We start from the raw sequence: 26,994 nt of genomic DNA on the forward strand, positions 1-26,994 counted from the left end.
GAAGTGGAGGAATGACATCTTTTCCCTTTTTTGGAAGATTTATCTTCACAAAGAAACAGGAGAAGACTACTTGGGTAGTAGATATACTGGTGTGGATGGTTTTCTTTGTTGTACCATTGGCTGAAAAATTGAGCTGGTATTCTGGGATGATCTGCAATGGTTTTATTTATTCAGAGAAAAGCATTAGGGGATTAGGCCGTGTGTTAAAGCAAAGGTACGTTGGTCTTATTTGTGGAACTTGGAATTATTGGGTTGGCCAGTCAGCACAAGGTCCATAGCAAGTAACTGACAGATGATTACTAGTCATTTCTCCTGCTATCTCACATTATCTAACTTCATGTCGCAACTCCAGAGGTACCTACCGGGCACATAGACTGCAGGCTGCCTTCGCCACTTCACACAATTTACAAATAATTCTACACTGGAGAGTCTCTGCAGAAGCCTACATATCTCCTTTATGGATTTGTGATCCAGCATAACTATTTAAGCCTGATCTTGGGAGTGATGTAATGTGCATTCTTTTGGTGTTAGTTCTATAGAGTGTGAATACTTTGAATGCAGGGTCAAAGTTTATGGCAGAATTTTCAACAATAGCAGACATCAAGAGAGTATAACAACTGCATATTTTCCCACTGTATGTTAAGAATTAAGAAAACTCTTTTAAAGACTTGCCTCAGGATTTCTGTAATTGTTTTAATTACATGATGATGGCAACTGTAGTAAAGAAACAAATGACTAATTAAAAAGTAACGTGGTCACAACTGTCTAGACAGTGGGTGAAGATGTTTAATTTGGTGCTTCTAAACAAGACCTTTTATAGGATTAAAGATTACTCTAGTTCTGATATCCTGAATGGAAAAAAACTAAAAAGAAACTAAAAGCAAAAAGAAAGCTGTTGAAGGGTGTATGGAAGTTCATTCATTGCAGAGAATGAACCTGAGTTGTTGGCAAACACAGCATAAATTCCTTCTTTAATGATGGAGTATTGTGGAATTTATACATTGTTTATTTTACTAGAGTATAAGACTATTTTAAAATTTTGCTTTATTTATGACATTTTTATAGTTTCTCAAAAAATATTAGAAAATAAGGAACTTAAACTGTTTTTGAAATTATAGGACATATTCATTTAAATATTTACTATTCTTTTAAAGACTCTAGGAAAATGAAGTCAACATATAAAGATGTCCTCCTTTTGGAGCAAAACTCAAACTTATAAAAAATTACATGCAGTAGGTGAGATATTTGACAATTCCAAAGGAGATGACTAATTTAGTTTTTTGAAAAAACATCATTTTGAGGGAAAAATTAAAGTGACTGCAAAGTGTGCAGGGGGTGACGCTTATTCACTGATTCAGCCTTTTGTTTTTGATCTTAATTTGGTGGAGTTTGTGATGTCACTTCTGAAATTGGCTCTCACGGACTTTGCAGTTTTCATTTCCTGGTCAGTCTGAACCTGCTGTCCCAGAAAGCTGAAGATCAAAGGGCGGTTTGTTTTTTGTGTATAAACAGGAGTTGCTGAAGCGGACTCCAAGGAAACACAGTGACTATGCAGCAGTGATGGAAGCCCTCCAAGCCATGAAAGCCGTCTGTTCCAACATCAACGAGGCCAAGAGACAGATGGAGAAGTTGGAAGTTTTAGAGGAGTGGCAGTCTCACATTGAAGGCTGGGAGGTACAGTCACTGTACTCAACAATTGAGCTTAAAATAGTTTTGTTATGTCTTATGCTGTGCGTAGAGTTACTGGCATTGGATGGAACCGTAAATGGTCGTTTTCCTAGGTTATGCTAGAGGGCTCTAACTTTTTCCGAAAAGTACTGTCATTATTCTTTTTAAATATCTTTAAAGGGGCAGTTAATTGACTTAACTTCAACCTGAAGGCTTTACGATAGAGCCAATCAAAGCTGTGTGTGTTATAAGCTTAGATAGTTCAGTATTTGTGCATCATGACAAACCTTTCTCCTGTCTTAACTTTGGTCAGTAATACATAATTGTAGCCTGAGCCCTGGAGAGAGTAAAGGGGAGTAAGGCTCCAAACCTATGCTGTGATATTATTATTTTCAGACTCTAAGTTAGGTATTTGATGATGAATTTCATTTTAAGTCCACTTCACCTCTCTAAATTTGAATTTCTTCATTTCTAACATGAAGGAACTGGCCATGACATGATTTTTAAGGTCCATTCAAGATGAAAAATTTTCTGGTTTCATGATTCGCTAAAGAAAGATTTTTTAAAATGACAAAAAAGCAAATCAAGAGTGATATTCAGAATCTGTAATATGTTTTCAGCTATGGTAATTTTGTATCCCAGTTATTTCATGGAGTTGGAGCCCTATATTACTTTAGCACTATGTAAAGAATAAACTAAAATTCTTTCTTTAAATTGACTTAATTTAGATGATCAAGAGCTTTCAACTAGGATAATTTCTTATGGTTATAAAGTAAGCAATTAAGATAATATTTATAAAGTGTAAAGAAGATTTAAAATGTCCAACCAAATATTGTATCACACAAATCAAGGGGATTGCTTTTATCTTTAGGGCTATATAATTGACTGATTCATTTCTTATCTTCAATATGTTGGTTTCCATTTAGATATAACCTTACATCCATTCAGATTTGCAAAGAAACCTCAAACATTGACCCCAGGGAATGCTCCTATTTATCCATTCTTCGCCATGAATCTTTTAAAATGCTAACTGACTTAGTTTCCTCCTCATCTGTATTCTTTCATTTCAAGTGTTCAGGGTGACCCGTTATTTCAGCATGAATGCTACTTATTTCAATCAATTAAAATGGTTGTGTGTTTTACAGTTGATTAATAATGATCATTCCTTTCCTGGGGGCAGTTGTCCTGCTGGGCTGAGAAAAATAGATGAAAGTGTGCTTTTGCCATTCTGTTGTCAATCAAACATCAGAAGAAAACCGAACTTGTTTTAAATTGCAAGATTTGTCAGTGACTTCTGCCAGGCCTTTGACCAAAATAAAACTTTTATAAGACTCTTTTAGGTCCTCTAGGGACATGGAATCTGTCATAATTTTGCTTCCTCCTCATGTATCAGTATATCCTAAAAATTGAGTCTCCTTTAGAAATGGGAGAATCCTTAAAAAGTGTTGCTATTTCTTTCACTGTTCATGGCCATTTACTCAAAGGAAGAGTGCTATGTGGTCCATACTATGTCATTTGTAGCCTATAGTGGTGGGCGCTTCAACCTCACCAGCCTTGGTGGGTTTACAGCACTTGGAGTGGGAGAGAAAAATGGAGCCTGGGGACAAAGGAGACTGGTGAGAGGAAATCTGATGTGACCACAGTTCCAGTGGGTACAGGGAAGATAAAATAAGGGTCGGGTCCCAAAAAGAGAGGTAACACAAATTCTACTTGAGTAGGATTTGAAAATGAGTGCGTAAGACACAGCCATACAGTGACTTGGGAGTTTTGATACTTTGAGGGAATGCAGCTTGGAGCAGGGTCCAACCAGTTGATTGGAAACTTGTGATAAGAACCTGATCTCACATCTCAGTCCACCACCTTGGAGAGATGGGGGAAAGCTGTTATAGTACTCAGGCCTGGTCCCTTCTGGGAAGTTTAGGAGGAACTGCTATCTGGTGAGACTTCAAAGGTGCACAGATCAAAGAGAGGGATACAGCCATATAGAATGAATTCAGGCCCTGGAAGGGAGTGGGAATGGTTAGGGCTTTCTGTGAATTGCTAACAGGGATTATTGCTCAGCTTACAGGAAGCTTTATGTATGTTCAGAGTGACTCTCACCTTTATGTATGCATTATGTCCTTGATAGGCCTGTTTGGAACTGATCTCTCAAATCTGGAAAAAAATCACAATAAAAGAGTGGGAATTATTAATATATGAAGGTGTTGGAAGACATAAGATCAGAATAATTTTTGTGTTTTAGGAAGTAAAAAGAAACAGAATTGTAATTTGACACCTCTTGATTACCTTTTTACATGGAGAAATACAGTGCTACAAGACCATTTTAAAATCACCTCTTGTTGGTTTTGGAATCTCTTTGCTGCTTACATTTGATTAAGTTTATGTCTGACAGTGTATTGACCTCAAAATAATGTTCTCTTATTATTTTATGAGTGTGAGTCTTCCATAGGTTGTGATGAGACCTGATTCTTTTTGTCCTCTCTGCAAGGTGATTTGGTAGATGCAAATTTGTCTACTACCTTGAGGTTGAATTGATTTATAGATGGCTCTTGTTATTTAAGGATAAGTGGTTTAGGAAGACAACCATTGAAAGTGAATCCACTTAGAAAGGAGACCAAAATTTTATAAAAAGTGGGAGAGGAGGAAAGTTTGATTGGGACTTTATCTTGGTAAAATGAAAAGTTATATTATTAGTTTGTTTTAGCTAATCTAATATGTAACCGAATTTAGGTTTTTATTTTAGTTAATAATTTGAATCTCAAAAAGAGTGAATCAAACGCTTAGTCTTTTTTGGGGCGGGTGGGGACATACATTTTATGACATTTTATGATGAAACAATATGATATTCTTCATTTCATGTTTGACTTTCCTAGTATTTGAAAAAGATTTTTTTGAAAGAATATTCAAATGCTTCATTAATTTTCTCAAGAGACTCCTTTGGTATTGAAACTGTTCTCTTATGAAACACCTATCTCGTTGTCATTCCGGTCATTTTTCTTTTCTTCCATCATGAATGGGTCTAGCTCTGATAGACCTTCATCTGCCAATGCCTTGTATATGTGTGAGTGGGGAAGTTCCAAGGCCTGTCATCTTTTATCTTTTCCAAGATTATGGTTTCTCTATGCAGTCAGTCTGTGTTTTTCTGATACTGACATTCAGCATTTAGTTGACCAGATGAGTTAGATAGACCCTGGTGTGAAGCAGGGAGAGCTGATACTGGGGTCAGATAATTAGTGAGCAGTTTCATTTGACAGTGATTTTTGCCACTTCATAGCTGTAAGACATCAGTCATGAACCCTTATGCAACTTACATTAAGAGAACTTGTTGACATAAAAAAGATGTACCTTTTCAAACACTCTAGATACGGTTTAGCAATATTATTTTTATTGGGTTTATTGAGAGGAGGGGATTTGTTCTATTATTACAGTTCTTCCTAAATCATGATTGCAATGTTTGAAGAAACATTGGAAATTAGAAAAAAGCCATAAAATAAACATACATGCTTCTGATTGTCTTTTTTGGCTATTATCATCTTCTGAAAGCTTGCTTTGGCATCTAATGTGTCCCCTTATGAAATTCATCATGCTTCCACCTTACATTCTGTGATGATGCTTTGAAATTCATTTTTCATGTATGCTGACCATATAATTGGCAGCCCATTATATACCTCAATTTATAGATTCAAAAATCATTCAACTTCTTAAATTAGACTGTGAATTATTATTTTCTTGCTGGATCTTGTAACACGAGACACACACAAAAAGAAGTGGACCTTGGTGAGGTGTGTTGTCCACATGGACGCCTCTGGGTCCCAGTGTGTATGTCTGAAGTCACTGTTGGATCCATCCATTCGATTGCTCTCTTAACCATATTGGGAAGTGATATTTAAGTGGTGTCCTTCATAAATTTGACAAGGAAAATTACTGGAAAATGATTGAAACCTGAAACCACAGCATGGAATGAACTGTATGAATAAATGTTTAATAATAAACATACATTATCATAAACCCACACAGCCATCATCCCTGATATTCATCACTGTTAATTCATGCCAACTCTCATTTTATTAATGTTAAATTATAGCTGTGATCACACAGCATTTAATTCTGTGTTTACATATCTGTTTCTCCACTAGTATATGTGTTTCTTGGGAGCAGGGGTCATGTCTCATGTTATGGGTCCCCAGCATCTAGGACAGTGTCTGATACATAGCTGGTTGACTGGTAATTGAATGCAGATAATAATTACCTCGTAGTTATGTATTAATTGTCATTGTCTTCTCACTATGTTTTTGGCGCCTTTGGTTCCTGGCAATGATTCTGATGTGGTTCTGTTCAGAGTCCAGTATTTGTTTCATTATCCTGCTACTTTGAAGTTCTCTAATCCTCTTTAGCATCCTGTTCTTGTTTATGGTTCACATATGTACCATGCAAGATTTTTCACTTTTTTGTATTAAAGTTGAACACCCTGCAAGTGTTTGAAATTCAGTCTTTGTAATGTCTTTGTAAATTTCTGTAGTACAGGTCCTGTTTCCTCTGTCTAATGGTGGGTTTCCCTTACTACATTTCACCCTTCGCACTGCTGGGCAGTGGTGACAGAGGCGGAATAAATAGGTTTGCACAGCTTGGGGTAGAAAGAGAGAAGCTTTTGGAATGAGAGGATCCTGGTCGGTACATCTCGCACCACTGGTCACAGTTATTTATTTATGATTACTTCTTACCTTGACCTACCAGTTAACCTTCCTTTCCTGGTCTAATAAAAGCAGTCAGGATTAGAACCATGCAGGTAATTTCCTAGTTGGAGTTTTGCTGTATTTAATTCTACATATGTAATTCATCACAAGCAAACAGTCTCTGATTTTTACATGGTAAATATAGCTTTCTAAAGGGAAATTTAAATTAAAAATGATAAATCATATTGATGATAAAAGTATATTATTTTGGCTCTTTCAAAAATCTATTATGCACATTTTATATATAAATTTTTATTGAGGTGTAGTTGACATACAATTTTATGTTACTTTCTGGCATAGGACATAGTGATTTGACATTTGTATACATTGTGAAATGATCAGTACAATAAGTTTAGTTACAATCTATCACCATACAAAGTTAATACAATGTTATTGACTGTATTCCCGTGCGGTACAGTACATCCCCATAACTTATTTATTTTATAACTGCACGTTTGTACTTCTTGATCTGCTTCACCCATTTCATCCCCCTCCATGACCACCCTCCCCTCTGGCAACCACCATCTGTTCTCTGTATTTGTGAGTCTGGGTTTTGTTTTATTTTGTATGTTTGTTTGTTTTATTCTTTAGATTCCACATATAAGTGAAATCTTTGGCATTTGTCTTTCTCCCTCTGACTTACTTCACTTAGTATAATACCCCCCAACATCCATTCATGTTGTCACAAATGGCAAGATTTCATTCTTTTTTATGGCTGAGTAGTATTCTATTATATATACATATACCATCTCTTCTTTATCCTTTCATCCATTGATGGAAACTTAGGTTGTTTCCATATCTTGGCTATTGGATATAATGCTGCAATGAACATAGGGGTTCCTAAATCTTTTCTGAATAAGTGGTTTTGTTTTCTTGGGTTAGGTACCTAGTAGTGGAATTGCTGGATCATACAGTGGATCTGTTTGTAATTTTTTGAAGGACCTCCATACTGGTTTTTTTTATAGTGACTACACCAATTTACATTTCCACCAACAGTGTACAAGGGTTCCTTTTTCTCTACATCCTTGCCAACACTTGTTATTTCTTGTCTTTTTGTTAATAGTCCTAGTCCTGACAGGTGTAAGGTGATATCTAAATAGAGAGCCCAGAAATAAACCCACAGATAGATGGTCAATTAATTTATGACAAAGGAGGCAGGAATATACAATGGGGGAAAGGACAATCTGTTCAACAAATGGTGTTGGGAAAACTGGACCATTATCTTATGTGACATACAAAAATTTAGTCAAAATGTATTAAAAACTTGAATGTAAGACCTGAAAACATAAAGCTCCTGGAAGAAAACTTAGGCAGTAAGCTCCTTGACATCCTTCTTAGTCATGCTTTTTTGGATCTGACTCCAAAAGCAAGGGAAACAAAAGCAATAAAAACCAATGGGAGTTATCCAACTAAAAAGCTTCTCCACAGTAAAGGAAACCATCTACAAAATGCAAAGGCAACCTACTGAATGGGAGAAGATATTTGCAAGTCATATACCCCATAAAGGGTTAATATCCAAAATATATAAAGAACTCATACAATTCAATAACAATAACAACAAAAAAATCTGATTAAAAATGGGCAGAGGATCTGAATAGACATTTTTCCAAAGAAGAAATATAGATGGCCAACAGACACCTAACAAGATGCTCACTAACCATCAGGGAAATGCAAATCAAAACCACAATGATATCACCTTACTTTAGTTATTTTTTAAGGAATTGCTAAAAGACAGCAGGCTCTAAATCATATGGGTAAAAACATTATTTAAAAATATCTTCATTAAATATGTACAGATACACATTACATTGTATGTAATGGCTTTAGGGTAGTTCAAAGTTAATGATTTACACAAAGCCCTCTTATTTTTTAAAAACAGTTCTTTCACACCTTCCCTCTCAAAGGTTGGTTTGATGATATATCACTACACTGTTAAAATAGCTTATTTTCTTGGGCACTTTTTTCTTCATGATCACAGTTTTTTCACAATACCATAACCTGCTGCCTCTGACATCTACAAAGTGACCCATGAAACAGTCTACAAAGCGAATTTAATAAAATAAACATGCTTTTTAAAATTTTAGACCTAGGAGTGGCCGACTTGATGGAGATTTATATTAGGAGAAAATGTCTAACAGATTGCCTGGCACATTGTAGAAATATTAAAAACCTGACTTTAATATTCCTCTAGATCACAGTGTTTATTATATATAGTTGCTCAATGACTAACTTTGTATTGGCCAAAGAATAGATATCTAGATTTAAAAATTAGCATCAATTTTCAAAATGAAGATAAAATACTAACCAGGTAAAATAACATTATACAGATTTTAATGAATATTCGGTGATGATGAAATGTACCATAGGTGTAACTGTGATCTGTAACATATGATAAACATCTTTTCTGTCCTGGGCTCTGGGAAGCAGCTGGGACTACCTGGCAGGGCCCTGTGCTCACCTTCATCTCCATGTTAGCAGGGTAGCTATACTGTGCACTTGAGCGCCTGAGCTCAGGCTTCCAAAGCAGTGTTGCTTCAAGTGTTGACAGAATACAACAATGTATCAGAATCTACTGGAATGGTCTGGGACCTACCCCAGGTGTACTCAGTTTCCATCTGTGAGGATAGTGCCAGGGAACCTAAAAGTTTTTAACAGTCCCATCAGGTGTGTCTTCCAAACTCTGAGATTTGAGCACCACTGTCTTAGAGGCTTTGCTCTCTTCCAGTAATCTGTCCAGCTTGTTTTATTGCTTCCACATTTTTTGTTTTCTAGCGAATTTGTCTACATGCTCATTTTGATAGACTTTAGTGCTCTTGACTGTTTCCTAGCAATCTGATATTTGTAATTATTCAATTTCAGTCATTCAATTTCAATTTTGTAGCTTCGCTTCTTTATCCCTAACCCCAGAAACTCTCTTGTCATTTCTAGATAATGAAAAAAAATTGCACATAATTTTCAAAATATCATAAACCTCATGCATTTCACAGACAAAGCTGTGAGTTTTTGTTTTTTCCACTACAGAGAAAGGTAGATTTTATCATGTAAGTGGGGGAGAAATATGACCCAACATTAGTCAAAAACAGACATTTATTAAGTGCCTGCTTGCAGATAGTATGAATTTGAAGTGAGAGGCATATCGTGATTACACGAGAGACTGTATCTACACTTGGCCAAGTTTTCTTCAATATTTATAATAATATATGTACCTGTGCTTCAAAAATTTTTAATGATTTGTAGTCACCATTGTCGTGGAAATAATACACAGATTAAATCATGGTAAAATCAAAGACACAGTGGACATTCTTTTAGAATGAGGTTTTTAGACCAATCTATATATTTTGACACAGATTTTTTTTTTTTTTTTTTTTGCAGTACGCAGGCCTCTCACTGTTGTGGGCTCTCCCGTTGCGGAGCACAGGCTCCGGACGCACAGGCTCAGTGGCCACGGCTCACGGGCCCAGCTGCTCCGTGGCATGTGGGATCCCCCCGGACCAGGGCACGAACCTGTGTCCCCTGCATCGGCAGGCGGACTTTCAACCACTGCGCCACCAGGGAAACCCCTTGACACAGATTTTTTTAAGTACATAAGCATTTCCCTAGGAATTATTTAAACTATTCATGAAGATATTTCATGTGATGATAGTAGATTACTATGGTAGAAGATAGTAAAGGTGATACTGTATTAATTGTTGAAGTCTGCTGTTAAATATTAAAGACACATCACCTCAGTAATAGAAACGTCTCAGTAGGATTTAGTAAAGTGTGTGTTATGTGTGTATTGTAAGATATACTTTGTATATTTGTGGCAATATGGACTTGATGTCCTTACCCCATAAAATTGCATTAATTGATAATTAAACAGATGCTTTGAGTTGCTTATGAAAAGAAGTGTTGACCTGAAAGAGGTCAATTAATCTTACTCTGAGTTTTGATCAGGAGCTAGGAGCTGATGGGAACTTATGGTGATGCCTTCAATATAATGTATCTGTATATTAGTGAGAGTTTTGAGAGCTTGCTGTGATATCAATCTGGATTAAATGAATCAAAAGTCAAGCTATTCAAATATAGGTTAGAGGAAAGAGACCTGGGAGCACTTTGACTCTAGGGGCACTTTGAATCAATTGTAGGATGGGGTTGCCATAAATATGCTAATATAACCTTATACTAAACTAATATATATGTATTGTAGGGGACTGGAGAAATAATAGCATCACTGCTATGTTCTTCATTTGCCAGCTCACATCCAAATGATTGTATTCACTTCTGGAGGTGTTCGTGTTAAGGGAAACCCTGACAAACTGGAGAAGGTCCAGAGGAGATCTAGCAGGATCTTCCTGGTTTCTGAAATCAAGCCATATGGTCAAAAGGCAATGGTGGGGCTTCCCTGGTTGGCGCAGTGGTTGAGAGTCCGCCTGCCGATGCAGGGGACATGGGTTTGTGCCCCGGTCCGGGAAGATCCCACATGCCGCGGAGCGACTGGGCCCATGAGCCATGGCCGCTGAGCCTGCACGTCTGGAGCCTGTGCTCCGCAACGGGAGAGGCCACAGCAGTGAGAGGCATGCGTACCGCAAAAAAAAAAAAAAAAAAAAAAGGCAACGGTGTTACAGAGCCTGGAAGGCAGAAGGAAGCATGTTACCTATGTTCAGATATTGGTCGGCCTTTCACGAAGAGGATGTCCACCCGCTCCTAGGAGGAAAAATAGTCAGTGAGTGAAAATCATGGTAGATTTTTGCTCTACAGTAAGAAAAACCTTTCTAATAATTAGACTAAATAAAGAAATGGACTATCTTATGAAGGAAGGAGCTTAATTTTACTGGAAGTATCCAAACACAAGCTGGAAGACCTTTTTTTGTCAAGGCAGGAGTTGGTGTTCTCTGAGGCCACAAGATATGTCCACCCTCAATAACCTGAGAAATAACATTGTCTTTAATGAATTAAACCATAAAATCAACATAGAGTGAAACACAGCAGAGATCAGAAATAAAAGAAGGAACCTTGCAGAATCAGATCACCTTCAATGCTAGTAATCATAATTGTAATAGACTTTATTGAGTCCTTTCTATGCGTTAGGCATGTGCCGGGAGTTTTGCATATATTGCTTTATTAATTTTCACTCTGACTGTATACATTAAGCCCGATTATCCCTTTTCTACAGTGGTTTGAAGGCATATGAACATAGCTACAGAATCAAAGGAGCCAATCAGACGTTTGACTTGTTGGCATTGAAAGTAGAGAAAAGAGAGAAAGGTCTAGGAGGGAGAGGCACACAGAGAGACAGATAGACTTTGGACAGTCTTGTCCAGGTGGTAGATAGAGTCTCCTAGCCCACTGCTTACAGAAGCTCCCCTTAAATCCACCTCGCCATGATTCTTTCTGTTGATGTTTGGCTTTCCAAATGGGTTAAGTTTACAAAGGGAGATTGTTTTAGCCATACTCATGGGACCATTCAGCGTGTATGTCAGTTATCATCAAGAATAATATATCCGCTTTCTGTTTTACACATTGGTCCCCATGAGTTCTTCTTGGACAATATCTCCCCTGAGGCTGTATATGAAGATGGAATAAATGACCTCTAGCCATTAGAGTTCACTCAAATTCACATTGAATTCTCCTTATATTTATTAACAAAGATAATAACCACAAACAAGTCAGAAAATGTATTGTTAGTAATACTTTCATTTAGGAATACATCTATAAATAAATACCTACATATTTAATTTGGGAAACTTACTTCGAAGACTGATTAGTATGAAAATTAGCCTAATATTGGCAGTAACCCTTTATAATGTAATGAATTATTTTCCTGCCTTGGCACTTATGGGCTGCTGTATGGAATAGTCTAAGGTGAAGTGTTTTGTACCTTTTGTAAAATTGCTACAAATAAAGCCACTTTTCATAAGGTTGTGTAGGTCCCTTGTGCAAGAATCAATATGGTTTCCTTTTTTTTTTTTACATTTTTTACATTTTTAATACTATTGTATCTTAATTTTTTTCTAAGGGAGGATGGTATTCACTATAAATTAGAAATCATTGCCACTGAAACTGGGATTTATATTGATATTTGATGACATTTTTTGCTTAATTATCACATGACATGGTATATGAAATAGTGTAAATGTTTCATAGGTCTCCATTTCTATTTCTATATCTACCCTTTTGACAAAAGGAAAGAAGAGAGGGAAGTATTTAAAATTTAAAATGTGTTTGTAATATAGATACTCAGATTAAGACAGTAACACTGTCTTAATTAACTTCCCTTTTGGGAAGTTTCTTATTATAGTTATATGAGTTATCTTTTTAAAAAAATTTTTATTTTTTAATTAAAAGAAGAATTTTATTGACGTATAGCTGCTTTACAATGCTGTGCCAGTCTCTGCTGTACAGCAGCATGACTCTGTTACGCACATGTAGACAGTCTTTTTTTATATTCTTTGCCATTATGGTTTATCACAGGATGTTGAATATAGGTCCCTGTGCTGTACAGTAGGACCTTGTTGTTTATCCATTCTAAATGTAATAGTTTGCATCTTCCAACCCCAAACATGAGTTATCCTTTTAATGTAAATTTTTATAATTGATCAGAAAAACGATACCTATTGTTATGGTGAAAATATGAAATTAATGAACGTCCTGAGTTTAAAATAACAAAAATTAAAATTAATGCATTAAGTTTAAAAAGAATCAGAAATTTGTTCCCGGATTTAGAGAGACCAGGCATGTTTATATTTAAAACAGAAGTATTTTTGAAGAGCACACTTAACAGATCTCTACTGAAAACTTCCTTGTTTTTGGTCCAACTCAGTGACTCAGGGAATTAGTTATGCTAGTCTAGGTTGTAGAAAAGAATAGACTACAACATTTATAATGGCTCAAAATAGGTGTTTTTGATCAGCTCACACAACAACCCAATGTGTGTGTTCTGCTCAGTGGGCAGCTTTCCTTTTTTTAAAATAAATTTATTTATTTATTTTATTTATTTATTTTTGGCTGTATTGAGTCTTCGTTGCTGCACACAGGCTTTCTCTAGTTGCAGTGAGCGGGGGCTACTCTTTGTTGTGGTGCGTGGGCTTCTCACTGCGGTGGCTTCTCTTGTTGCGGAGCACGGGCTCTAGGCACGTGGGCTTCAGTAGTTGTGGCTCACAGGCTCTAGAGTGCAGGCTCAGTAGTTGTGGTGCACGGGCTTAGTTGCTCCGTGGCATGTGGGATCTTCCTGGACCAGGGCTTGAACCCATGTCCCCTGCATTGGCAGGCGGATTCTTAACCACTGCGCCACCAGGGAAGTCCCAGTTTTCCTTTTTTGATACTTCAGGGACCCAGGCTCCTTCCGTCTTGTGGTTCCTTTCAACTTCCAATGGTAAGCACTTGTATTAAGCATCAGTTTTGTCCCTAATCATATGACCTTGTGGGCACTCAATAAAGGTTTATTTAATGAATGAGTTTGCCAATGCAACTATTAATAACTGTGGCAAGAGGTCCTATGGAAGGTTGTTCTCTTTACATAGATTTTTTTTCTTTGTATTTTTTCTTTTTTCTTCCTCTCCATCCTAGAAGTGGATACAGATGGCCCTCCGTATTGCAGGTTCCGCATCTGAAGATTTAGCCAACTTCAGGTTGAAAATACTCGGGAAAAATAATTCCAGAAAGTTTCAAAAACAAAACTTGCACCAGCAACTATTGGATAGCATTTACATTGTATTTGTAACTATTTACGTAGCATTAACATTGTGTTAGATCTTAGAAGTCATCTTGAGATTATTTACAGTATACAGGAAGAGGGTCATAGGTTATATACAAATACTACACCATTTTACTTAAGCGACTGGAGCACCCTCAGATTTTGGTATCTTCATGGGTCTTGGAAGTGATCCCCCATGGATACAAAGGGATGACTGTATATAAATTGAGACCTGCTAAACATTTAGACAATTTCATGTACTTTGCTATCTGTTCACAGAGCTCTTTTTCCAGACCAGGGAAAGAAAGGAGGAGGATGAAAGGAATATTAGGGCCATTAATGTTGTGAGTTAGTTTGAAATCATCTCCTTTTTAGAGAACAAAGGTGGAATGTGTCATATATGCTGTGTACGCATACATATATAAAACAGCTAAAAGGAGACATAGAATCTCTTAAGAGTAGCTGTATTTAGTGATACTGACCAGGAGGAGACTGGGAGGGAAGGATACCTGCATTCAGTGTATAAATATTTATACTGTTTGAACTTTTATCCTGTCCATATATTGCATCTTAAAATAAAGACAAACCACTTTTAAGGAGAAAAAAGAATTACACACAAAAGTTTCTGTTAAGTAATCAGACATTACTTTCTCTGTTTTTCCTGACTTAGGGGTCCAACATAACCGACACCTGTACTGAAATGCTCATGTGTGGAGTCTTATTAAAAATTTCTTCTGGAAATATTCAAGAACGGGTGTTTTTTCTTTTCGATAACCTTTTGGTGTATTGCAAACGAAAACACAGGTAAGAATATAGACAGGTAATAGTTCAGAAACTGTTTATCCATCGCACAGGTTCAGCCTTTCCTCTGTTCCCGGGAACTTCCACATACTCTTATCAGTAAACTCATCAGTAAACTTCCACATACTCTTATCTTCTCCCTGCACCTTGAAGAAAGGGAACGGGTTAGGATTAGAGCCAAGAGATAATTAAATTGCTGTCTCTCTATCTTAATGAGCTTTTTAAAAAATTCCTTTTTACCGTCTGTGAAAATGAACCTGTTTATTTCTTGTAATATGCTCTTCTAAATTCTTTGTGTTTGGTAACAAGATTGGGATTAGTAGAAATGGGCTTTAGGAAGATCTAGAAGAGGCTGTTAATTCTACCTGTATGAAACTCTTAAAAAAATTATAAGGTGATTCAAGTTGTTTAGGTGCAATTATTTTTTCCCCCAACTTTACTGAGGTATAATTGACAAATAAAATTGTAAGATAAAGTGTACAGTGTGATGATTTATGTATACATGGTGAAAGGATTTCCCCCATTGAATTAATTAACACATCCATCTAGGTGTGATTATTAAAGACATCTGTTTGAGAATGAGATCTTTCCTTCATTAGAGTTATCTCATCCTTATATATATGCCTGCCCCCAAGGCCAAAGCTTTTGCAAAATTAACAGTGTACAAATGATGTGAACCTTCATGGTCTCATAGCTGTAATTGTTAAATAAAGTAAGCAATAGGAAAAGTTTTACAAAATTAAAATCATGCAGTTTAGCAAATAGCCTTAAAGTATGTATAGTGAACGTGGACCAAATACATAGTGATTAAAAATGGAAATCACTAAATAAACCTATATGTCCATTCCCTTCCTGAATTGGAATGGTGTGAATATACCATCTGTTTCATTCATTTTAGAATACATCATCTCCGTTACCATATACTTTCTAAGCTCTAAAGATCTTTCAGAGAATATGAGTAAACTGAACCTTTTCTGAAACTTTCATAATTTTGTAATTATAGGAACCAGGGACCGGTGATTTTACTTTAATTCTACAGCTACATTCTTTAAAGAGGAGAGTGCTGGATTAGGCACCCCTACTCTGGATATTTCTGATGATATTCATTTTAGGAGAAACTAGTTTAAAAACAATTTATTGTGCGATATTAGATACATATAACATGATATTTCATCCTTTGGCTTGTTTATGATATTTGTAAGATAGTATCACAGTGTATTTGTCTTCTGCAGTTTACATTTTGTATACAATATGGTTTATAAACTAGTTTGTAAACTATATATCCCTGTGTGTAGCAATAATTTATTCATTTTAACTGCTGCATAAGAGTTCATTGGTTGAGGGACTTCCCTGGCAGTCCATTGGGTAAGACTCCACCTTCCAGTGCAGCGGGCACATGGTCAATCCTTGGTTGGGGAGCTACGATCCCACATGCCGTGCAGTGTGGCCAAGAAAAAAAAAAGATTTCATTGGTTGAATATATCACAATTTAATTATTCATTCTCCTATCAATGGACTTTAGGGTTGTTTCCAGTTTTTCTGCTATTGCGACATTACTGTACACATATCCTGGTGACCATTAAAATTCATCAGGAGGGAAGTCACAGAATCAAGTTATGCAAGTACTCAACACTACAATATAGAGCAAAATTATTTTGAAACCAAAGGTTTTTCAATTTTGATACTTCAATAGGGTCATTTTCTGAAGGGACCAAAGATCTCTTTATTTAAACTAATTGTTACAGTATTGGTCAGACACTTAACTGGGATTTCATTTTGATTATTAATATCTACAGGTCAAGAAAAATATAAAAAACCTGGACAGAGATCACAGCAAGATCACAAAGAAAATTAATGCTTTGGAAAATAGGACCCAAAGATAGATTCTGTAGTGTGTGTGGGGGTGGTATACATATTTATATCTATATCTATATCTATATCTATATCTATATCTATATATATAGATTATAATGTATAAAAAATATATAAACGTGCCATAATTATTTGCCTGTGACTAAAACTGCTATTGAGGATATTAAGCTTTGAAAAATATGATTGATTTTAAATATGATGTACCAACCTATAAGAAATTCTTTTTTGCAAGACACCATGACACTGTTTCCTCCCTGAGAGACAATGCAGTTGCCTGCATGTTATTCTGCTCTGCATTCTTCTCTCTTCGGCCTCCAACGATGCCAACTTTCATAGCTACCTGGCCTGAATCCTTAATTTAAAGCAGTTATTTAGGCTTTCTACAAAGGACATTTAGAGGTCGCTTTCAAAATGAACATGGGTGTGCAGGATGGTGAGGGCCTGGGGCTGGCAGACGGTCAGTCAGATTAATTAATCAATTTAGTTTTGTTTAGTGGTGATGAAGGACTATGAAGTTTTGATGAGGGTTTAGGACATGTAAGCTGGAAGATGCTCTCTTTTCTAAAGGAGCTCAGGGAGCATGATAGCACCTTGAGAATCCCCTCCCTTCGCCTCCCTCTTCCACTCCAGGGCAGGCGTCAGATGCAAAGGAGAGGAGGGAAGGGAGCACTGCATTAGTGTACTTGACGTCTTACCTTTTGCTCGGTGTGTCTGTGTAACACAATACATTAATAATTATTTCAGTATGTTCAATTGTTAACAGACTTTTGTCAATGAGTCAAATTGAATAGTTCAGGTCAACTGAAGTCTCTTGAATGACTAGGTATTACTTAATCTTCTTGAATTATTTCTTAGAATCTTTCCTCTTTAATATATTTAAGAAACCCAGTTTTTTTTTTTTTTTTTTTTTTGCGGTACACGGGTCTGTCACTGTTGTGGCCTCTCCCGTTGTGGAGCACAGGCTCCGGACATGCAGGCTCAGCGGCCATGGCTCACAGGCCCAGCCGCTCCGCGGCATGTGGGATCCTCCCGGACCGGGGCACGAACCCGTGTCCCCTGCATCGGCAGGCGGACTCTCAACCACTGTGCCACCAGGGAAGCCCAGAAACCCAGTTTTGAAAACACTATCCCTGAGTGTTCAATGATTCAAGTATAAATATACATAACTGCCTAATTCATTATTACAAATGTTCATCTGTAAACCTGGATTTTTGTTTTTTTTTTTTACTTTGTGTTGCATAGGTTTTAAGATTAAAGGCTGGTACCATACACAAAATTTTGAAATGTTTTGGACTATTTTAAAAATAAATAAGATCTTTATGAAGGATTATAAATGTATTGAGTGACTTATCCCTCAAGTATACAGTTATCATATCATAAAAACAATATAGGGAAATATTTTACAGCTAGATAATGCTTAATAACCTCCAGCACAGTTAAATTTCTTTGACGAAGGATCATAAATAAGTATTAACTGAATTTCACCAGGGATTGAAAAAATGGGAATTACCAGCTGGTTACTGAAAAATGAGAAATGAAGGTGAAATAAATCAAATGAAATTGTAAATAACCAACTTTTAGTGTCTGTCAGAGTTTGATTAGGCATCTTTGATGTCATATATTGAGTAGAAGTACATATTTACCCTCTTACCTGTATGTTGTCCTTAGCCTACAGCTTCAGTTTATTTAAAAAAATAGCACACAAGTCACATCTTATAGAGCAACCTGTGCTGTTATGAATGGGAGGACACAAGTAAAAAATACCAAGAGCCTAACATTTGATATTATTGACTGAATTGGTATCTCTTTTTCAAAAAATTATTGCTTTAACACTGTTTTGCATTAAGTTTAGTAACCAAGTTTTTGTGATTTCATTCAATTGTAAGACGGTTGAAGAATAGCAAAGCATCTACCGATGGACATCGGTACGTTTTTCGTGGACGGATCAATACAGAGGTGATGGAAGTGGAGAATGTGGATGATGGCACAGGTAAGTGATTGGTAGGTTTAAAATGGAACGCCAATAATAAACTCCCTTGTAAGACAGACTTTTCACTTGAATAATTCATTTGCAGTGAATTTCAGCTTAAAAATACTTTGTTAGGTAGAACAGTCACAGGAAAAAGGCAAGATAAGGGAGAGGAGGTCTTTTATAAAATGGAAAATTACATTCGGCTGAAACATGTTAAACCCTAGCATTAAAAACAAAGATACAAAAATAGCTGGGAGTGTCATAAAGTAGTAGTAATGTCCATAATGTACATATTTGTTTGATCGTGATGCTATTAAAATTGTCCAGCTTAAGAGCTATCGTAGGAAAGCATTGAACCTCCTAGAATTACTTTTCATGATACAGGCTTGGAAAGCCATTCAAAAAGTAGCATCAGATTATTTGTATTCTGTCCTGACTACTAGTTTATTTGTGTGGTTGGACAGAGGACGAGAATGTTTGACCTCTAGAAAATGTGGTCTGTAGTGCAGTGTTGGACAAACCATAGATTGCAATACAGTAGTCAAATTTGAATTGGATAAGATGGAAATTCTTTATTCTTAAGGTGTTCTTGAAAAGATATTTCAAAGACAAGGTTCAGCTGTCATTTTAATATAAATATTTGAATGTATTTAAGATACTGAATGCATTGTTTTTATAAAACTAAATTTTTCTTATTAAAAAAATTGGAATTTGCAGAAAAATAGGTGAAAAGTAGTAGATAATCTTATCAACCAAAGACAAATAAATGAGAAGAAATTTTTAAAATGTCTTCACTTTTCCTTTGGTGCATAGGTAAAAAAATACTTGAAACATGAACTTTATAATTTTGTATCCTTTTCCATTTAAATAAAAGCATTATCTTAATGATTGTCCTCTTTATCTTCATGTCTTTTCTCCAAATAAACATAGTTTTTATTGTTGCATAACAGTCAATTAAACAGATAAACCATAGTTACCTTAACAACTAGTATTGCTTCATTAGCTGGATTTAATACATTCTTAATTTAAAAGTGGCATAACTTTACAATGTTGAAAAGAGTACCGAGAATATAATAGCTGTTTTCTGATACACTTAAATTTTCAGTGTTATTAATTTGAGGCAGTGTTTTGGGAATTTAAAAGGTCAATGGAGAAGCTACTTTTTAGAGTTTTAAAAGGAAAAATTAGAAACATTTTTTCCCCATAAATAATGTCATATGTTATTTTGGATGCCAGAAAAATGTTCTTTTATTGTTTGACAAAATCAAACATTTATTTTAAAAAGTAATTTTCTCAACATTAAATACTTATAATGTGAGTGTATTGTAATTTTAAAAACTTCTCTTAGAAATTTATGCATTCCCACTGTTGATCACCAGAATTCAGGTTAAATACATTATTTAGACACCAATTTCTTGATGTTCTAAATAATATATTCTGTCAGTTTCTTCTGTTTTCTAGTCTAACAATACAGTACTTGGCTATTGTTCATCTTATTAAAATGCAAGTTATTTAAAGGATACCAGACTATCCCATGAGGTTTATAGTTAGTTGTATCAGTTTTGGAAAAACCCCATCTCATTGTATAAAGCTTTGCAGAATTAAGAGTAAGGAATTTGCAAACTGGATAGCTTCAAAATAATTAGTGACTTGTTCAGGGCTGCCTCTTGGATTTTTCTTTCTTTTTTTTTTTTTAAAGTCAGTGACTAGAGACTATTGAACTTGGATACTCCACACTTAATGAATGACAGTTTTAATTCCATTTTTTCTTGACACTTCCTATAAAATTAATATTTTAGATCCACTGAAACTTACAAATTTCTGTGTTTACTGGCAATGAATAGATTATTTGTTCTTTCATTTAAAAAATATTTTAAAATTCCTACTTAAGGAAAGGCATTGTTGGACTTTTCTGTGATCTTTAATGAGGGTGTTCTTTATAGATAAGTTTAATTCTTATTTTGTTAAATGAAGATATTGAGATAGGTACTATGATTAAAATTATGAAGCTGTTTATATATCACTAAGTCTTTTGAAATAAATAAAAATAAATTACTTATTTTGTACAACATTGATAATTTAGTAACTATGATATCGTTACAAAATACTTATACTACATTTTGAGGTCTGCTGTATGTATTACATAGATGTGTGTGCATACATATATATACACATGTGTGTATACGTGTTTTAAATTGCTTATGATTTTTTAAATTGTCACGATAGAAAACAGCTAGCACATAAATGTTAAAAAGGAACATTATCCTTTCATTGTAAATTATTAGGTGACACAGCTGTTCTTTGAAAACCTTATATTGATACAGCAATTAATCTGTTATTTGAGATAGTAGATTTTATAGTCAGCTAATGACCTTGCTTTTTGTACATGAAACAGTAGCCATGTGCAATCACATGCTGGTTCTGACTTCAGTTGTACAGTTTCCAAAGGAAGTTTGAATTCACAGGCTGGAGTGGTCAGGCAAGGCTTCCTGGAATATGTGGGTACCTATTAAAGAGAAGTAAGGGTCCATGAGGCAGAGGGTAGAGCAGGATAGCTTGATGAGAGCCTTGGCGTGGGGGACACATGAATATTCTCAGGACAAGAAGGAAAGCAGCAGAAAAGAAGAGTGGTGGGAACACACTGGAACGTAGTGGGAAATGGAGTTGGCTAGTAGGGTGGAGTCAGTCTAGGGAGAATCTCTAAAGCAAACCTACATGTGTTGACTTGATTCAGTGGTGAGCTACCAAAGGCTTTTGAGCTAAGAAATGGCTGCTAATGAAAAACATTGGAGGAAAAGTCAGCGGGGTGTGAACAGGGCAGTGCCAGGCTCAAGTAATCCCAGGAGGAAAGGAAGGTTACAGAGGTGGCTTGCCCAGGGCACATACTGTACAAGGTCAGAAGCATCACTCTGGTGAGTTTGGCACTTGAACTTGAGTTCCCCTATGTTCTGTGGGCGGAATACATTATGCTCATTTTAAAGTAAGTCTGATGTTTTATTACTGCAGGCTGCATGTGGCTTTTGTGGGTTTCTTTGTCTGGAGTATGGATAAAGGGGTAATAACGCTAGTGGGAATGTGGGATCTTTTAAGCTGCAGTGCTACGGTTCACTTAGCAATCTTTGCCTGGTTTTCGAAGAGGGGAGAGAATCTGAAGAGCTCGTTCTTGTTTGTGATACTGGCCTTGTAAGGTGACAGCTTGCAGGAGGGAGGTGTGGAAACACGTATAATTTGTTCTTTTTTTCCAGCAGTTTATCCTAACTTCTCAATTGGTTATTTTTATAGATATTAAGGAGGGATGGTGGTCTAATTAGGAACTACAATAATAATTTTTATTACCTTACTAATTCCAATGATGCTTATCTGATGTGAATTATTAGGTTCTGCTCTTTTGCATGCATTGTGAATATGAATTAAATATGTAAAAGTAAGAAGAAAAGTACAAAAATTCCTTTTAAAAACAGATGGTAATTTCTTTAAAAGGGAAAATCCTCTGTCAGGTTAAATCTCCGTATTAACAGAAATTGTTATTGAGTATTCATGAGATTATGGCTAGAAGAATATCTAACTAATATATGATATATATAATATAATCCTATCCTGGCTCAAATGTAACCTGGAATTTTTCAAGTAGCCCTCTCCCCCACCTAGACAGAATCATTCAATAATGCATTTCTGGAATATTTTTGAATATTCTGTTCACAGATAATTTATGGTGATTTTGGAGCTAAAAGACTATGAGAACCAGATTTTGGGGGAATGAGAACCAAATCATTTCTTCCTCTACTCAGAACTTAGCAAATAAAATAGATCAAAAGAAACAAACAAACAAAAACAGGTGTAGTGCCACAACCTTTTATGTTCTGTGGCTTACCTCCTATAATCCACCATAGCTTCTTAGTGTCTCTCGGGGGAGACAATGGAAGATGTCACTTTAATTGATGCAGATGCTGATTCAGGCATTTGTCGTATGTGTTTCTGTCTTGAAATGTTTGCTTTGCAGACTCTCATGCCAGTAAAGGCTGGTTACAATTAATGTCTATTCTCTGCCTGCCGTTAGGTAGGGAGCTGCCAGAAAGGGTTTGCTGATGACGTTTTCAAATCCAGGATGTCAGTTTAACCAAAATTATGGTGAGATCTAGAAAAAGACAAATGTGAATTCACACTCAAAGAAGAATTTTTTCTTTCATAAAACAGAAGCAGTATTGTAACAAATTCAATAAATTCTTTTTATGTGGACTTTTGAAATGGTCCACATTAAAAAAAATCTTTAAAAAAAGTTGTATTGCTTTAGGAACTTGAACAATATTTTTGGACATTGAGGAAAGGAATGTTAATGAGTTTGGGTAGTTAGTTTCCTGTAATATGTTAATGTTGTGAGTTAGAAATGTTCCATTATTGAGGTCTGACTGCATTTAATATATAAATGTTTCTTCAAGTTTTAAAATTTGTATGGTCTTCAGTACACATATATAAAGCAAAGGTATTTTGAAGAATTCAGTGGTTTTGGACCTTTTTTGAATGATTGCATTACTTGAATATAATATCTGTTCATTCACCTTTACCTATTAATTTTCAGCTGACTTCCACAGCAGTGGACACATTGTTGTTAATGGGTGGAAGATACATAACACAGCCAAAAATAAATGGTTTGTGTGTATGGCAAAAACACCTGAAGAGAAACATGAATGGTTTCAAGCTATTTTGAAAGAAAGAGAACGGCGGAAAGGTGGGTATATGAATTGGGCATTATTATACTTTGTGAAGGTTCAAATTTAACAAGAAAGCAGAAAATGGGCAAAAGTTACGAGAAAGTAGATGGTGTCTGATGTTCACTTAGATTAACTATGTGATGTAAGGCCGGGCTAAAATACTTTTTGAATACTTCCAATGTTGTTACTGAAATAAAGTAAAAGAAAACCATATATAGTTAGCAAAATAATTATATTGTGGCTAGCGGTGTCTTTTAAATAGTGTCCTAGTCTACTGAGGCTACTGTAACAGATTACCCTAGACTGGGTGGCTTATAAACAACAGCAATTCATTTCTCACAGTTCTGGAGGCTGGGAAGGCCAAAATTCAGTATCCAGTGAGGGCTGTTTCCTGGTTCATGGATGGCCATCTTCTCACTGTGTCCTCACCTAGCAGAAGGGATGATAGCTCTCTGGGATCTCCTTAATAAGGGCACTAATCCCATTCATGAGGACTCCACCCTCATGAGCTAATCCCCAAAGACCCTACTTCCTAATGCCATCACATTGGGCATTAGGATTCAACATATGGAATTTGGGGGCACACAGACATTCAATTTACAGCAGATAGTTTCACCTGCTTTAAAATTTGTTTTCTTGGGGCCTCCCTGGTGGCGCAGTGGTTGAGAGTCCGCCTGCCGATGCAGGGGATACGGGTTCGTGCCCCGATCTGGGAGGATCCCATATGCCGCGGAGCGGCTGGGCCCGTGAGCCATGGCCGCTGGGCCTGCGCATCCGGAGCCTGTGCTCCGCAACGGGAGAGGCCACGACAGTGAGAGGCCCGCGTACCACAAAAAAAAAAAAAAAAAAAAAAAAAAAAAATTTGTTTTCTTTGCACTTTATTCTTGCCATTTCTAAAGCATCATTATAGAGTTTTCCTTTAAGAAACATGCTTTAATAATATAATGCAGTGTTGTGGGGCCTGCAATAATTGCTCCCTGTATATTTAACAGTACACTGAAAACTCCTAGGCCACATATTTTGGTATTCTAATTATAAAATAAGGCAATTTGGATGAATATTAACTTTTTAATATTGTTACAATGCCACAGAATGTAATGTAACTCAGTAAGGAGCTTGTTCACACAAGGAGGCCTAGCTCAAATTCACTTCATGTTTTTATCAAGGTTTGCAAAGAGTATTTGATCTGGTGATACTCAGTTGTATGAAGTTTATCTGCAAGTACTCGTATTTCTGTAATTCAGCTAGGAAATAGAAATGCTTGTATAACTACTATTTTCTTTACCAAATAATTGATGAGAAACGTGACAGTGTTTATTCCTTTTCTCAGAGATCTAGATATAAAATATCTCATTGGTGACGAAATTTTGGAACACAAAGAGTTGCTTCCTCCATCTTTAGGTATTTCCCCATGAAGGGTGTAGAGAGTTTCTACCTTGATTAAAATACGCATAGCATACCTTTTTATAAGTATCTCCAAAACATTTAAAAATACTTACTCCTTTGATTGATCTTAGATGAAGAACCAGACAGAAAAATTTAAAACAGAGATCATGAATGCATAATTGGCTCTTTAAGTTTTGTTGAATCTAGCAGTCAATTCAAATAGCATAACAAATCATTTAGAAGGTAAATTGAATTTTTCATCAATTGAACCTTAACTCTTCTCAGAATGGCTATGCATATAAATACCCCTAAGACCAAAAAAAAAAAAAAAAAAAGGAAGAAAGAAAGCACATTCTATAACTCTGCTTATATTAACAGGCTCTATTCTTATTCACTATTACTGACCAATGTTAACGGCTTCTCCATAGTAAAGAATAAAATTTTAGTAAGGAATTTAGTAGGTAGAAGACTAAAAATAATCCAAGAATTTCTTCTTCTGCCACAGTTCTTCATCAGTGCCATTTGCTGATTGTCAGTGTTCCCAGGATTTCCCCTTTGGCACTGGTCACCTCTAAACTTCCTTGCCTGCTCTGTGTTGTCTCTTCCCATCAGATTAACTTCCACTCTGCACTGCCAGGTTCTCAATCTTTATGTCCAGCCTTGTTGACTCTCTGGAGCTCCATGCCCACTTAATGAGCTGACCCCTGGACTCCACCTGAACTTCCAAACCTGCTATTTTTTTTTTTTTTTTTTTTTTTGGCGGTACACGGGCCTCCCACTGTTGTGGCCTCTCTTGTTGCGGAGCACAGGCTCCGGACGCGCAGGCTCATGGGCCATGGCTCACGGGCCCGGCCGCTCCGCAGCATGTGGGATCTTCCTGGACCGGGGCACGAACCCGTGACCCCTGCATTGGCAGGCGGACTCTCAACCACTGCGCCACCAGGGAAGCCCCAAACCTGCTATTGTTTACAGAGACTTGAGCTTCCCTGAACTTCGGCGGGTCCCTCCTAATTGTCTCCCTCTTTTTAAACCCTCCCGCTTTCAGTTTGTTCCCTACACTGTCCTCTGAGCTTTGTTTCCAAAGCGACAAAACTCCCTTTCCTTCATTACTCTGCCTTCCCCCTCCCTCTGGTTAAAACACGTAGATGTTCTCCCAGTAGAGAAGGAGTGAAATACGCTGAGACTGCAGTTGAGTCTGGACCCTGCTCACCTCTCCATCCACCTCCTGTCCTGTCACCTGAAACCCAGGGCTCCGTGCTGCTTCCCTCAGAGGCCCTCGTGAATACTTTCTCTCTCTGGAAATCCTGTTCATACCCGTGCATTCAAACACAGCCCCTCTGTGAAACATTTCCTATTGTTTCTCAGATAGAGGCGAAGTTCTCTGAATACGTCTCTGCTGTAGCACAGTTTTCCCTCTAAGGCTGTCTCCAGGGCCACCATGTCCAGCTGCACTGATCTAGTCCTACAGAAGGGGTTCAGTAGCGTCTGAGATACAGCTGTTCTGTGTGCCTCTGGGGCACAGTTTGACCAAAGGTGCCATATGGCCCCGGACATCTTGCCTTGACTGTCTCCCTGGTACTCTATGAGCTTCTTGACAACCAGGGCCCTATCATAGGAGCTCTGTATCCACAGCCCCCAACACGTGGTAGACACACAATGAATGTTTGTTTAACAAAGGCATGAACGAATGAAGAGACTTTTTCAGTTACCTGTCCTGTGTTTCATTTTCGATAGGTTTAAAATTAGGAATGGAGCAAGACACCTGGGTAATGATCTCTGAACAGGGTGAGAAACTTTATAAAATGATGTGCAAACAAGGAAATCTGATCAAAGACAGAAAAAGAAAACTGACTACGTTCCCTAAATGCTTTCTTGGAAGGTAGGGTTGGTAGTCTGGATGCATGTACTTCTTTCATATTTTCATGATCTCGTGTGTTAACTTTCTTTTAGTTACTCATTTTTCTCTAAAAAATATTCTCCTAAGTGTTTTTGAATCTTTCTTTACTATCAGCATTTGCTGGGCCATAGTGGGATGAGGGAGTGGACATAGGGCCAGGAATCCTGACCAGAAAAGTTAAGGCGTTCATCCATTCATCCACGACTTCAGTAATTTCTGATATATTGTGTTTCAGGGGTGAAGCAGAGGCTGGGGTCAGGCAGGCGGGTTTGCCCGTAGGG

General features: G+C 36.7%; 1 protein-coding gene across 2 annotated transcripts in view; it reads left to right on the forward strand.

Annotated features, from left to right (window-relative positions):
* PREX2 (phosphatidylinositol-3,4,5-trisphosphate dependent Rac exchange factor 2) overlaps positions 1–26,994 on the forward strand; it is a 279,954-nt gene that overhangs the window by 90,036 nt on the left and 162,924 nt on the right. For both annotated transcript variants that reach the window (XM_060115599.1, XM_060115600.1), the window contains exons 6-10: positions 1,513–1,674; positions 14,747–14,880; positions 18,636–18,739; positions 23,298–23,447; positions 26,551–26,695. In XM_060115599.1, the coding sequence (XP_059971582.1) occupies positions 1,513–1,674; positions 14,747–14,880; positions 18,636–18,739; positions 23,298–23,447; positions 26,551–26,695 (695 nt within the window). The remainder of the gene's footprint in view (positions 1–1,512; positions 1,675–14,746; positions 14,881–18,635; positions 18,740–23,297; positions 23,448–26,550; positions 26,696–26,994) is intronic.

Source organism: Mesoplodon densirostris, chromosome 13 (assembly GCF_025265405.1).
Source record: "Mesoplodon densirostris isolate mMesDen1 chromosome 13, mMesDen1 primary haplotype, whole genome shotgun sequence".
Classification (NCBI taxonomy): Eukaryota; Metazoa; Chordata; class Mammalia; order Artiodactyla; family Ziphiidae; genus Mesoplodon; species Mesoplodon densirostris.